The sequence below is a fragment of the Aethalodelphis obliquidens genome, unplaced genomic scaffold, assembly GCF_003676395.1.
Source record: "Aethalodelphis obliquidens isolate GAN/ISIS:26980383/991018 unplaced genomic scaffold, ASM367639v1 scaffold33, whole genome shotgun sequence".
In the NCBI taxonomy this organism is placed as follows: Eukaryota; Metazoa; Chordata; class Mammalia; order Artiodactyla; family Delphinidae; genus Aethalodelphis; species Aethalodelphis obliquidens.
Genome location: NW_020837977.1, coordinates 10,027,183 through 10,040,675, shown reverse-complemented (window position 1 = coordinate 10,040,675; position 13,493 = coordinate 10,027,183). Strand labels below are relative to the sequence as shown.

The 13,493-nt window shown below is 41.7% G+C and overlaps 1 protein-coding gene across 3 annotated transcripts in view; it reads left to right on the top strand.

Annotated features, from left to right (window-relative positions):
* Positions 1-8,246: 8,246 nt before the first annotated feature.
* The window catches only part of TRIM55 (tripartite motif containing 55), a 41,902-nt gene continuing 36,655 nt past the window's right edge, over positions 8,247-13,493 (top strand). For 2 of the 3 annotated variants that reach the window (XM_027127867.1, XM_027127866.1), the window contains exons 1-2: positions 8,473-8,640; positions 9,135-9,307. In XM_027127867.1, coding sequence (XP_026983668.1) covers positions 8,473-8,640; positions 9,135-9,307 — 341 coding nt within the window. Of the gene's footprint in view, positions 8,641-9,134; positions 9,308-13,493 lie in introns of all 3 variants that reach the window. The other variant, XM_027127868.1, reaches the window with a different exon arrangement.

Below are 13,493 nucleotides of genomic sequence, written 5' to 3'. Positions count from 1 at the left end.
TCTAGCTCGGGCTGCTCTTGAGTGTGTTCTGTTTAGTTAAAAGACATGACAAAAGCAAACACAAATCCCACACTCATTGAAAAATTCAATTTAGCAGAACACACACACAAAGTCTTTTCTGGTAATGAAGTCTCTCTATCCTAATTTTCTAGAATATAGCCATGAAAAAGCTGTTGAAATGATACTGCAGTTGTCAACACAAAATATAAACCTAGACAAAGGCAGAGATAACACCTTTTATGAGGATTACAGTTGAGAAGTGAAAATACTTTTATCTTATTTCCGTTTTAGGATTCTAAACAACCTGTATATTTTTGTTACCAATGTGTACAACCTGTTGTTTTTTATTGGCGTGTCTTTCATTTTCTAGGGCAGCTTCTATTTTAAATTCTTTTCAATAAAGTCTCTTTATTGAATGTATAATGATTCACTTAAAATACATCTTTTTTTTGGTAAAAACAAATTTACAAAGTAGGAAAAAGAATCCTTTTATCAGATGATATGTCCCAATTTCTGGTTGGGATGATGGGTGTTCTAGCTGGCGGGCTGGAGGAACTATAATAACTACAAGAGCAAGAAACGGGTAATAAGTAAAGGAATTGTTAGCAACTGCACCCCAAATCCAGGTGGAGAACACATGTTTGGGACAAGTGAGCTGGGCAAGAACTCAAACAATATCTCAGGATCAGCAACTCAGGTATGGAATGGAATTCATATAAGAAGTCTATAGATATAAGCTGAGAGGCACTGTTGCCTAATGGTTAGTCATGTGGGCTGCGAAACCTGATAGACCTTCTTGTCTTTACCATTCCCTATCTGGGTGACCTTGGGCAAGTTGCTTGACATCTTGGTACTTCAGTTTCCTCATCTGTAAAATAGGGATGATAATAATGGTACCTACTTTTAATGTAAAACCCTTCTTACAGTGCCTGGCACATAGTAAACACACAATGAACATTAGCTGTTATCAGTGTATGTTATTAGCACACCATAGAGGGAAGGCCTGGAGGGAATATTCTAGAGTTTATACGAGTGTTTATATAAATATATATGAAAGTGCAGGAAAGAGGTACTTGGATCTCCTCTGCAGGGAAAGTAGAACAATTCTAAAAATACAAAATGATGGTTAAGTGAATTATGGTATGACCATGTAATAGTATAGCCTTTGAAATTTTATTTATTAAGAACTTCTACTGACTTGGGAAATGTTAATAATTGAATATTAAGTGAATAAAGTAGGCACAGAGCAATATAAACAATAACAATATAAACAAGCATGAATTACCTGTAGGAAACACTGAAGAATGCATTAAAATGTTAATACTAGTGACCTTTGGCTAGTAGGATTACTCTGATTTCTTCTTCCTTAAAATTTAAAAATATTTTTAAGTTCTGTAATAACCATTTATTACTTTAATTGAAAATATAGATGAATTCTAAAAAATTAAAAGCTAACATTTATTCAGCACCTCTGACAAGCCAAGCACAGTTCTAGTTACTTCACACGTGTTAACTCATTTATTTCTCTCATAAAGAAAACACCAGGCCCAGATGCCTGCAGTGGTTATTTTACCAAACATTTAAGGAAGAAATCACACCAATTGTACACAAACTTCCAGAAAATTGAAGAGGAGGGAGTACTGTCTAACTTATTCCATGAAGCCCTCATTATCTTGATCCCAAAACTAAGCAAAGACATTACAAGAAAACTACAGACCAATATCCTTCATGAACATAGATGCAAAATTTTTCAACAAAATTTTAGCCAGTTAAATCCAACAATATATAAAAAGGAAAATACATCATGACCAAATGGGTCTTTTCCAAGAATACAAGATTAGTTCAACATTCAAAATTCAAGGTAATTCGTCAGTACTAAAGTACAGTACTAAAGAAAAAAAAGTACAGTACTAAAGTACAGTACTAAAGAAGAAAAACTACACGATCATTTCAGTAGATGCAGAAAAAGCATTTGACAAAATTCAACATCCAGTCCTGATTTTTCAAACTGTCAGCAAACTTGGAAGGTAGGGAGAAGGGAACTTCCCCAACCTGATAAAGGGCATCAATGAAAAACACACAGCTAACATTAAACTTAGTAATATGAATGCTTTCCTCTTAAGATCAGGAAAGAAGTAAGGAAGACCATTCTGGGGTCTCTAGCCAGTGCAATATGGCAAGAAAAATGAAGTAAAAGACTTCCAGATTGGAAGGGAAGAAATAAAACTATCTCATTATTTAAAATACTGATTATATGTTGAAATGATAATAGTTTATATGGTTTGGGGTTAAATAAAATATATTAATAAAATTAATTTCATTGGTTTCTGTTTTTTAATGTGGCTACTAGAAATTTAAAATCTTATATATGGCTCATATTTGTTACTCACATCTTATTTCTATTGTACAGTTAGGTCAGAGAGGTAGGTAGGGGACAAATCATTCCAGGCCTTAGGGATCACAGTGAGGATTAATGTCTTTATCCCTAGGGGTAATATGACCATTAATGGGATTTAAATAGAGTGTGACACATGAGAAGCAGATTGCAGAAGGCAAGAGTAAATTCAGAGACATCAGTTAGTAGGCTGGGGTGGAGGGGAGGTAAGACTAGATTGTGTGCATTGAGGGTGGAGCCAAGTGTCCTTGATCTTGGAGCCAAGGTAAGGAGTTCAGACATGGCCATTGGGAAGGCCTTACACTAAAGTATTTGCTACTTTTAGGGATTGTCACTGTTTATTTCTGGCATGTGAACTATGCCAAGAAATGTTCAGAGGAAAGTACAATATGTTAGTTTTCTAACATTTCCTTAGAGATATGTATGATGAAGTAAAATTTATAAACAACAGATTTGGAGAAGGATTAATTATCAAGAAGTAAAAAAGCTTTCAGCCAGAAGTTTGCAAACTATCTAATGAAAGAAATGCCACTTAGCTTCTGTTAAGTACTTTTCAAGTTAGTTAATTTCATTTTTAGTTTAGCTTTTGTAAAATGTTTCTTTTCACTAAAAAATTTAAAATCACATATTCAAGCTGCCTATTGCCAGAAAAACAGCTAAACTGAAAAGATTGACAATGTAAACCGAAGGAAAATGTTAAGCATTTTGTAGATGTCAAGAGTCCTTGGTGTAAGAAGACGGACGGATGGATGGATGGATGAATGGATCAATATTGCAGGGAAAAACTAACAACCTCATTGTCTTAGTTTAAGAGGACCTGGTCTGTGAACTATTAAGAATTGGCTTTTGTTTTGGCATGGGATTAAAGTGATTTTCAGGAGACTTAACTGGAGCTGGAGTTGACCTGAAAGTCTGAGTCCACTCATGACCTAGTGTTCCAGTCTAACTAAACCTTCTTCTCCAGCAACCCCTACTGTCTGCCTCCATAACCACACAGTCTGGTGTTTCTCTCCTTGTTTTAACGATTTTGTCAAACGCCAACTTTCTCACTTCTGGTGGGTAAAAGAAGGAAGAATTCTCCTTCCTCTACCTTAGAGAATGAGCTGAAATCAAGATCAGCCTTCCAGTTCCTCTTGTTTTCTCTTCCTCCAGGGCTGCACTCTGCCTCACTCCTTTGCTTCAAACTATATCTATTTTTTACTTCCCTTTAGCTCCACTTTCCATCTGTTTTGTTTGATGAATGGCTAGCTAGCTCCTGGAGCTAAGCCTAGATTATTTTCAAGTACCTGGATTTGCAATTATGTATGTTAAAGAGACAAAAAGAACATGGGTAAATGAAATGCTAAGGACATTCTGGAATCCTTGGGAAGTATACTTATTCTGACACTGATTCTCTGGGAACTTTCTAATGCCTCCTATTCCCCATAGTGCTCTGTCTTGTTTTGCAAGTTGGAATCTAGAGTTGATGTTGCTTTTCTAACTATTCTGGGGTTAGAGGAGTTTTATATCACCCTAACCGGAAAGTACAAAACCCACCAAAAGAGAGGAACCCAGTTCCTGCCAGAGAATCCTTCATATACATTTCAATTTTCCCCCAAGGTTTTTTTTCCCCCCCGCAAAGGTTTTTTAATATCTTATGTTCTAGGACTTGTGTCCAATATGGTGACCTCCAGCCCCATACGGTTATTTAAACATATGTTTAAATTGAATAAAATTAAAAATTCACAGACTTCCCTGGTGGTACAGTGGTTGGAAATCTGCCTGCCAATGCAGTGGACACAGATTCGAGCCCTGGTCCAGGAAGATCCCACTTGCTGCAGAGCGGCTGAGCCCGTGCACCATAACTGCTGAGCCTGCGCTCTGGAGCCCGTGAGCCGCAACTGCTGAGCTCACGTGCCACAACTACTGAAGCCTGCGCACCTGGAGCCCATGCTCTGCAACAGGAGGGGCCACCGCAATGAGAAACCCGTGTACCGCAACGAAGAGTAGCCCCCACTCGCTGCAACCGGAGAGAGCCCACGTGCAGCAATGAAGACCCAACGCTGCCATAAATAAATAAATAATGGGAAAAAATTTTCAGTTCCTGAGTTGCACTATACACATTTCAAGTACTCAATAGCTACCTGTGGCTAGAGGTTGGCCAGCACAGATGTAGAACATTTACATCATTGCAGAAAATTCTAATGGACAATGTGCTGTAGAGTATGGGGTGGGGTAGCTTAGTGGATGAGTCAAAAGGTATCATTCTGCGCAACTACTTAACTTCCCTGAGCCACAGTTGGCTCAATGGAGATAATAATATCTACTCTAGAGAGCTATCCTAAGAAATGATTGGTACTCTGCAAATATTTATGATGTTTGTTGTGGTGGTGTAGTACTAAAGTAAGGGATTTTAGAACCTCATTTTCTCCCTCCCTGAGATTAAAAACACACTGAGATCTACATTTCGCTGGATCCTGAAGTCTGGGTTCATTTGGCCTGGTAGCTAGAGGTTGAAAAAGGTCAAGAGTCTTCTCTTTCTGTTGTCACCCCTCAGTGTCAAGTCCACCGTGGGCGTAAACTCAGGTTCTTAGGGACCCATCTTGCTTCCTTTGACTTATCTGGGGGATGTGGGAAACTTCTGGAGGAGGTGAGAGCCATGGTGGTTTTGCTTCAGCTTCTCAATGTGTCTAAGCACACCCGTACCACAGTGTGGTAGGACTCAAGAATGGGGGGAAATCGGTGCTTCAAACTATGGCAACTTCCTGTGTAATTACCCCTGATTGGTTTCAACCCCCTGTGCTAGGGTGTGGGTAGGAGAGGGGAGGAAGTCATGCACCACCCCTAGAGAGTCCAGGGTACCTTCAGGAGACTAAGCTGGTTTTCGCATCTCTGTGGAGGCCCAGGTCCACTGCAGATTCCAGAGCCTTGAAGCTGACTTCAATTCTGATTCATTTCCAGAATTTCTGCCATCTCTCAGACTCTGAATGATTTGGGAGCAGACTAAAATTTTCTGGTTCCTCCCTAGGAACCAGAGTGCTACCCCCGTGTCCCACTCCCAACTCACATGCCCACCCCATAGATGGCTGGTCTCTGAGAGCGGGGGGAGCAGGAATGGAGGAAAGATGATGAAGAAGGGAAGGTGGTTCTTATCCATCAACCTGGCTCTTCTTCCTGTGGGCTTCTTGCTAGTTTCCTCTGTAGCTTCCAGGGGCAGTTCTAAGACAAAATGAAAGGCAGAGAGCAAGAAGGAGCAGAGAATAAAAGGAGAGGGTAGGGTTCAACTCTCCATCAAATAATTCAACTGGGGATTCTCAATGTTCATGCAGTTTCAGAGTGTTTTCTTCTACAAATACTGCTAAGTTAGGTTATGAAGCCCACTCACAGATAAAAGAACTGAAAGCCAACTAGGTGAGGTCACTTTCCCAGGATCACCAGGTGAAGTGGACATGGGAGCTGGACCTTCTGACTCCCTGTGCAGCCTCTCACTGCATCATCTTGGTTGCTCTGGCTCAGGCACCTGAGTCACCCCTGAGGATTCTACCCTCATAGCCACCAGAGTCCATTTCCTCCTTTCCTTCCCCACTGCCATTCGTCACCCAGGGCCAGGGCGTCATGACCTCTCACCTAGGCAACACCTCCCATCTGGTCTTTAGCCAGGTCACCTTCACACTGACCTATCCCAACCAGCACTGAGATTAATTTCACCAATGCACAGCTCTCAGGGAAACGTCCCTGTGAGACACTCAACGACTTCCTGTTGCCTAATTTATTAAGTGGTAAAAACTCTTCAGCCCAGTATTCATGGGCTGCCAATGTGCCAGAAGCATGCTCTGCACTCCAGCCCAAAGCACCACACGCTCTGAGCGTTCCCGGCACTCCTGTCTGCTTCTATGCCTTCTCTTGGAAGCCCCACCTACGCCCCACTGCCCACAGAACGACATGCCCATTGGTGTCTAGGTTCCTCAGTGGATCAGTGCAAATGCCACCCCACCCATGAAGCCCTCCTGATTCCTCCAACTCTGGAATTCTCTGTATTTTTTTTTTTTTTTTTTTTTTTTGGCCGTGCCGCACGGAATGGGGATCTTAGTTTCCTGACCAGGGATCAAACCCGCGCTCACTGGAAGTGCAGAGTCTTAACCACTGGACCACAAGGGAAGTTCCTGAAGTTCTTTATCCCATTTTGTTTTGTCCTGTGGTTCTGTATATGCGTGTCTTATCTCTACTATTTATTAGACTGAGCTCCTTGAGGACAATAGCCTGTCTCTTGTTCATCTTTCAAGACACATGATAAACACTCAACAAATATTTTTTGAAAGAATGAATTCCTCTTAAAAGGATAGGCTTGGCTATAGTGTATAGTATTAGTTTAAGTGCTTTTCCTTAGGTTGCAAGGTCTTTTACAGTAGAAACTTCATCTTTCTTAGAAAACACCTCTCTTATTTTGCTCAGATCTCCATAGCCCATGTACAATAAACACAGTTAACTGTCTAGGCTAGGTGAACTGAATTAACTCAGTAAAACAATGTCACCAATTCCCTTCTTCACTGTAGTTGCTAAACAGACATTGAAAGGAATAACAAAATTCTCCAAAGATCCCTGAAATGTTTATGAATACGTATAACTTATTATTAGTTAATAGAGCTTATTAGATTCTCAATAAACTCTCAGTGCACACAGCACTAAGGGCACACATAACCAGTCACAACGATCTACTCCTTACTGGTAATTAAGTGCACCCTGGGGCTGTGTTAACAAAATGTGTCCATTGTATGGGGTGTTTTAAATCAAGGAGAAATAAAGCTGCAAATTCATCACATAAAAAAATAGACATGTGTTTCTTATTTCATTTTTGATCTGATTTTAAATCTTTAAATAAAACACATAGATGAAACAGTTGTTTCACAAAATCCTGGCCAATATCTGAATTGAAGTTGATGACTCAAGAGCAGACCAAGAATTCTCAGAAATGACCGGGGAAACTGTCATTTAAAAAATCAACTTGGGAAATACAGACAAATGCAGAGGGGCACAGATATTTCAGACCAGATAAAACCCAGGTGTGGAAGCAGGATTCCATTTTCACTTCCACTGAAAATGGCACTGATATTTGTCCCCCACTATATGGCAAAATAAAATAATGGGTCTGCCACCCCATGTGCCAGTTACTACCTCATTACTGATTGTTGGCGCAAACTAAAATTTTTAAAGATTGCCAAATTTTCTGTGTGTTTCTAGGTGTGTGTAGGGGTGGTGGTGTATATGATGAAGGAGGATTAGGAAAAAGAGAGAGAAAAGAGCATACTAGAGCTTTATTATACAACTTTTTTTAAAAAAAATTGGATCAACTGGTGTTTGGAGTTTTTAAAAATTTTGTGGATACTTTTATGGTGAAAAGATTTGAAATCAGTTTTTAAGTTGAAATTTTTCCCATTTCACAACCCTCACAAAGATGAAATATTTAACACTAAGCAAGTCTTTTTAGTTGATTACCCTTGTGAAGCCAGGATAATGATATGCCAAGCAGACATGCTTCGTTTGTTTTCATCTAGGATAGTATGATCATGCTACTTTTGGTGACTTGCTTCCTAAATTCTCAAGACAGAAATGGCATTCGTTATACAGTGAGACTCTTGGACTATGTTCTCCCTGGTCCTGGAGAAGCCATCACCAAGCCCTTGCTGATTGCTCACAGGGGGCTCAGCGACTGGGCACCAACATTTGCATTTGTTGTTGACAACTGTCAGCTTCACCTCCCTCTCCTCACAACCCCGTCTAAATGGGGTTTGTAATCCTCCTTCCCACCCACTCTCTTCACTCCCTGGGGTGGAAATGTTGGCCCCTGTTCTCTGTCACCTGTCAGAATCCATCCTCCTGTCACTGGCTTATACGGACAAGTCTGTCTGCTGTCATGTGACCCTCGGCTGCTAAAAACAGCTCCAGCCCCACTCTGAACCTGGGCCTGAAACAATGTCCTCCACGGAAAGAAACGTAAAGGACACTTGATCACACAATCTTTGGAATTATTTCCAGGAATCACTTGCAGAAACCATTCGAAGCACCCTTTCCCTGGCAGAGCACACAGGGACGGCCAGGAGATGAGCGCATCTTTGAATTACAAGTCTTTTTCCAAAGAGCAGCAGACCATGGATAACTTGGAGAAGCAACTCATCTGTCCCATCTGTTTAGAGATGTTCACGAAACCCGTGGTCATTCTCCCCTGCCAGCATAACCTGTGTAGGAAATGTGCCAGTGACATTTTCCAGGTAGGTTTGTTTGGAATGGAGGGGGTGGAAAAGATTCCCTCTTCTCCGAATCAAGCACTTAACTTTGAGGTAATTTCTTTAGAAAGCTGTATAAGGTTGCATTTGTTAAAAAAAAAAAAAAAGTTTTTAAAGTGATTTGCTTTGTACTTTGCTGTCAGCCTCCTTCTTACTCTCAAATCTAATTTTATTTCAATACCAAGAATCATACTTGTTTAAAAAAAACTGAATCTGTCTCAAAATTGTAAATGAATTACTGCCCAAGACATTAATGTTGGAGTTTCTGGCTGGAACTTTTGGTTATGGAAATGCTGGGCGGAGAAGCACCTCATGCTGAAGACGGTACATGCTTGCCGATAATGCCCTAAGGGACGATCTCACAGCAAGCTGAAAGCAGGAGTTGATGTTGTTCCTAGTGTAACAGAGAGTGAAGGGAAGCCTCTGAAAAGCTACCTGTGGCGTTGCTCAATTCCTCTTTTCTTGCTTGGCGAGAACAGGCCTCTAACCCGTACTTGCCCACAAGAGGAGGTAGCACTGTGGCCTCGGGGGGCCGATTCCGTTGCCCATCCTGCAGACACGAAGTGGTTTTGGACAGACATGGGATCTACGGGCTTCAGAGGAACCTGCTGGTGGAAAATATCATTGACATCTACAAGCAGGAGTCCACCAGGTAGGGTTCTCCTGTGTGTCAGACACATCTGAAGCTTGTCTTCATTATTTGTTTGTTTGTTTCAGTGGGTCGCTATACTGAATGCTTGTTTACCAATCAGGGGCTAATTGTTTTATAGGAAAATGTTTTTCCAAGTCAGTCCTTCCCAATGGGAGTGAGAGTTGCTCTTGGGAGGAGAGAAGGAAGCTGGGGCCCATGCTTTTGTATCAATTTCAGAATGAAGTAACTCATTAACACTAATCCAGTCCAGATGGTGATATTGAAAGAGGCATAATGCTGCCCTACCCCCAGCCTTGTATTACATCCCTTGTAGATGTTTCTGCACTACACAGCTTCTTTATAGCTCCAGATTCTACACAGCAGAAAAACTAGAGTGCAAAACTCTACAGAAAATGAACAGAAATGGCATCTCCCCACATCGGCCTGTTCTTAGTTCAGACAGTCTCATGTAAACATTATCTAGAGGATAATAATAAAAACAAAATCCTCTGACATAGTTAGTCATGGTAGTGACTCTGGGAAGTAGCAAAGCAAGGTAGACTCCTGGGATTTGGCAACTTAGAGTTTAGAGACAGGGGAGGAAAAAAAAGGATGGAGCTCAGGTTATGTTTCCCTATTCTCTAGGTTATTCTTCCTGAATACTGTTGGCACGCACCTGCTGATTGACACGCAGCATATACATCAGTCATTTTTTAGTTTTTTGAAAAGGGCTTCTTATTCATCGAATCACTGGCTACAGAGTTCCTTTCCTAGAGACAACACAGGGGGAGTTCATTCCTAGAAGTGCTGGTGTCGAGGAGCCCTTTTTCAACTGTACACAAGGCAGTCAAGTCCATAGCGCTTGACAGCAATACTGAGACCATCTAGAAATGATCTCACTGTGCTTCCTAGTAGGAGACACGGATTCATGGGACATCTGCAGGGCTCGAAGAGCCTTGTGCTCTTAGAAGGAAAGCTGTTCTATAAATCGAACATATAATTATTACAATTGCTATGGCTATTCATTTCTGCTTAAGAGTCAAAACTAAATTAGATAGGGCCAGGATATAGATGGCACTGGGAAGAAGAATTGCTGATGACATATTGCAGAGATACAGAGTGGGCCATTTCCCTTGCTTCCAAAATCTCTTGAGAAGAAGGAAAGTACCGCTACTGTAATTAAGATCTGATCTCATTTTATTTCATTATTTTAAGATTCAAATAGATACACTGTCTCTTAAAAAAGTTAACCAGCCGATTAATAACCAACTAATTACTAAGGCTGTTTATATAACAACTGATTGAAGTGCCTGCGACAGTGCCTCGCACAGAGCAGTTGCCCCGTAAGTACCAGATGTTTAAGCAACACCATAAATCTTCTTACACGTTCTATTTATTGCCATAATTTTCTGTTTTGCTACTTGCCACAGTGAGAGCTTGAATGATGTGAACTAATAACAATAATTGTTATGTAATCCCGAGAAGAGGAGATATTGAAATCTGTAGCGTAACACTACACGACACATCCTGGCTTTGAAGTCTATGCAATGCGTCCGCCACAGCTAGTGCCTAGGTGAACAGATTCAAAGCAATGAACCAATCTCCAACAATGAAGCTCACAGCTGAGTAGCCTACTGGTGTTTTTGTGATGATCAAATTCTTCTTATGCTGCTGTTTCTCGAACCTGAGACTTGCCTTTGGGACATTTTTAATTGGTAGCAAAACCACAAATTGTACAGAGAGCTCGGGCACGTGTTTGGACATAAACCCAGTGGTTCCCTGAGGGCTGGCAGATTTACCAGTCCAGAATCCTAAGCCTCAGGGTATGTGAGGTGACTCTGGAATAACTTTGAAATACAGAGATGAACCCTGGCCCACATTAAGGTGGAAGCAGAAAGGGCAGGGGCTGGTCAACTCTGGCCTCCCGCAGAATGGCTAGAGATTGTAGGTCTCAGTAAAACCTGGCCTTCTTATCTAGAATTCTGCCTGGTGCTGAGCTAGCCAGAGCTTGCGGGGTGGGTGGGGGGGCGATGCGAGAAGGAACTAATTTCACTAACATTAATAATGAACATAACGGGACTTCCCTGGTGGTCCAGTGGCTAGGGCTCCACGCTTCCACTGCAGGGGTCACGGGTTCAATCTCTGGTCGGGGAGCTAAGATTCCACATGTCCCACGACCAAAAAAAAAAAAAAAAAAGAACATAATAATTAACTTTAAAATACAGCAAGTCAAACCAATATGTGTTGAATACGCGTCAGCCACTGTTCAGGGTGTTATACACATGAATCATGTGTAATTCTTTAATTCTCATGGGTATTTTAAATATTTTATTCAAAGTAATTCCTATGCATATGCATAATTTTAAACATTCCAATCGCACTACAAGGCCTCGAAAGAGAGCTGCATTCCCTGCCCTACTCCCTCTTTGCCCCCAAGTCGCACTCCCTAGAGTCAGCCACGTTTAATTCTTTCAGCTGTTCTTCTGCCACTTATCACCCAGTGATGTGTGTATGCTACTAGCAGGCTCCTATTCTTTGGTTTTTCAGTTTTAGACATTATCTATTGACTTCACTGCAGACAATTAGGGCTGAGCCCCCGTGCGGTTGGCTTTACCTTCTACTTTTCTTTTACTCTCCCCTGGGTTGAAGCCCTTGTTTCCTGGATCCTTTGTCGTCCTCTTTGTTGGTTTACTCTACTGTTTTTGTGGAGCACATCCTGAAGTAATCCCTAAAGTGTGCAAAAAGTCCTCCTCTTTCCAGTCCCCCCCCGCCCGCCCGCACTCCTGGGTGCCTGGCCTCTGCAGTCCCAGGGCCTTTGCAGGCGGAGCCTGTAAAGCTTGAGCAGCTTGTCCTGTGCGCCTTTACCCTGCAGGCTCCCAGCAGAACCAAGATGCATTTCAAACAGGTCACGTCCCTTCGTCCAGCTGTTCCCAACATTTGGTTGCATCTCTCCTCTGCTGTTATCTTGCTCATTTTTTGTCCTTATTGATTTATACCTTTTTATTCCCTTACTCTCATTTTACTGGGATTTCAGCAGGAAACAAATAAATAAATGCGTTCATTTTGTCATATTTAATTAGAAGACTCCTAGTCCAATTTTCAGATATGAGTAAAAGCTGAGCCTGAAAGAGTTGAAGGAACTCGCCTAAGGCCATACGGCCACCACTTGGAGAAACTGAGTTGGGATTAAACTTTGAGATCAGTTTGACTGTAAAAGTACTGCCTGAACATGGAAGTAACCTAAGTGTCCATTGACAGATGAATGGATAAAGAAGATGTGGCACATATATACAATGGAATATTGCTCAGCCATAAAAAGAAACAAAATTGAGTTATTTGGAGTGAGGTGGATGGACCTAGAGTCTGTCATACAGAGTGAAGTAAGTCAGAAAGAGAAAAACAAATACCGTATGCTAACACATATATATGGAATCTTAAAAAAAAAAAAAGGCTCTGAAGAACCTAGGGGCAGGACAGGAATAAAGATGCAGACGTAGAGAATGGACTTGAGGACACGGGGAGGGGGAAGGGTAAGCTGAGACGAAGTGAGAGAGTGGCATTGACATATATACACTACCAAATGTAAAACGGATGGCTAGTGGGAAGCAGCCGCATAGCACAGGGAGATCAGCTCAGTGTTTTGTGACCACCTAGAGGGGTGGGATAGGGAGGGTGGGAGGGAGGGAGACACAAGAGGGAGGGGATATGGGGATATTTGTATACGTATAGCTGATTCACTTTGTTATACAACAGCAACTAACACAACAATGTAAAGCAATGAGACTCCAATAAAGATGTTTAAAAAAACCCAAAGTACTGCCTGAAATGCATCATCAGCACCAGATGCCCATCCTTCAGGAAACTTGAAGATGGTCCCCGAAACCCCAGAGAGCAGAGGGAACAGGCTACAGACTCCCTGAGACTAGCCTGCACGGAACGGCTGGGGGCCACAGCCAGCATTTGGTACTGAGACCCGAACCACAACTGAGAGCTCGGACACCCTCACCTCATGAAGTCGCCTTTGCGTCTTTATTCTACATGCCACATTTGTCCCAAGTGTGTTATGTGGCGTAAGGTGTCTGAAGGTTTTCATTCTACACCCATTTGTAAGTGGGGGATGCCTCTCGGCCTGCGTTGCCACCTGAACAACAACAACCTAATAAGGAATATTGCAGGCAGTCCTTGGTCTGTATTGCATCATGAAAAA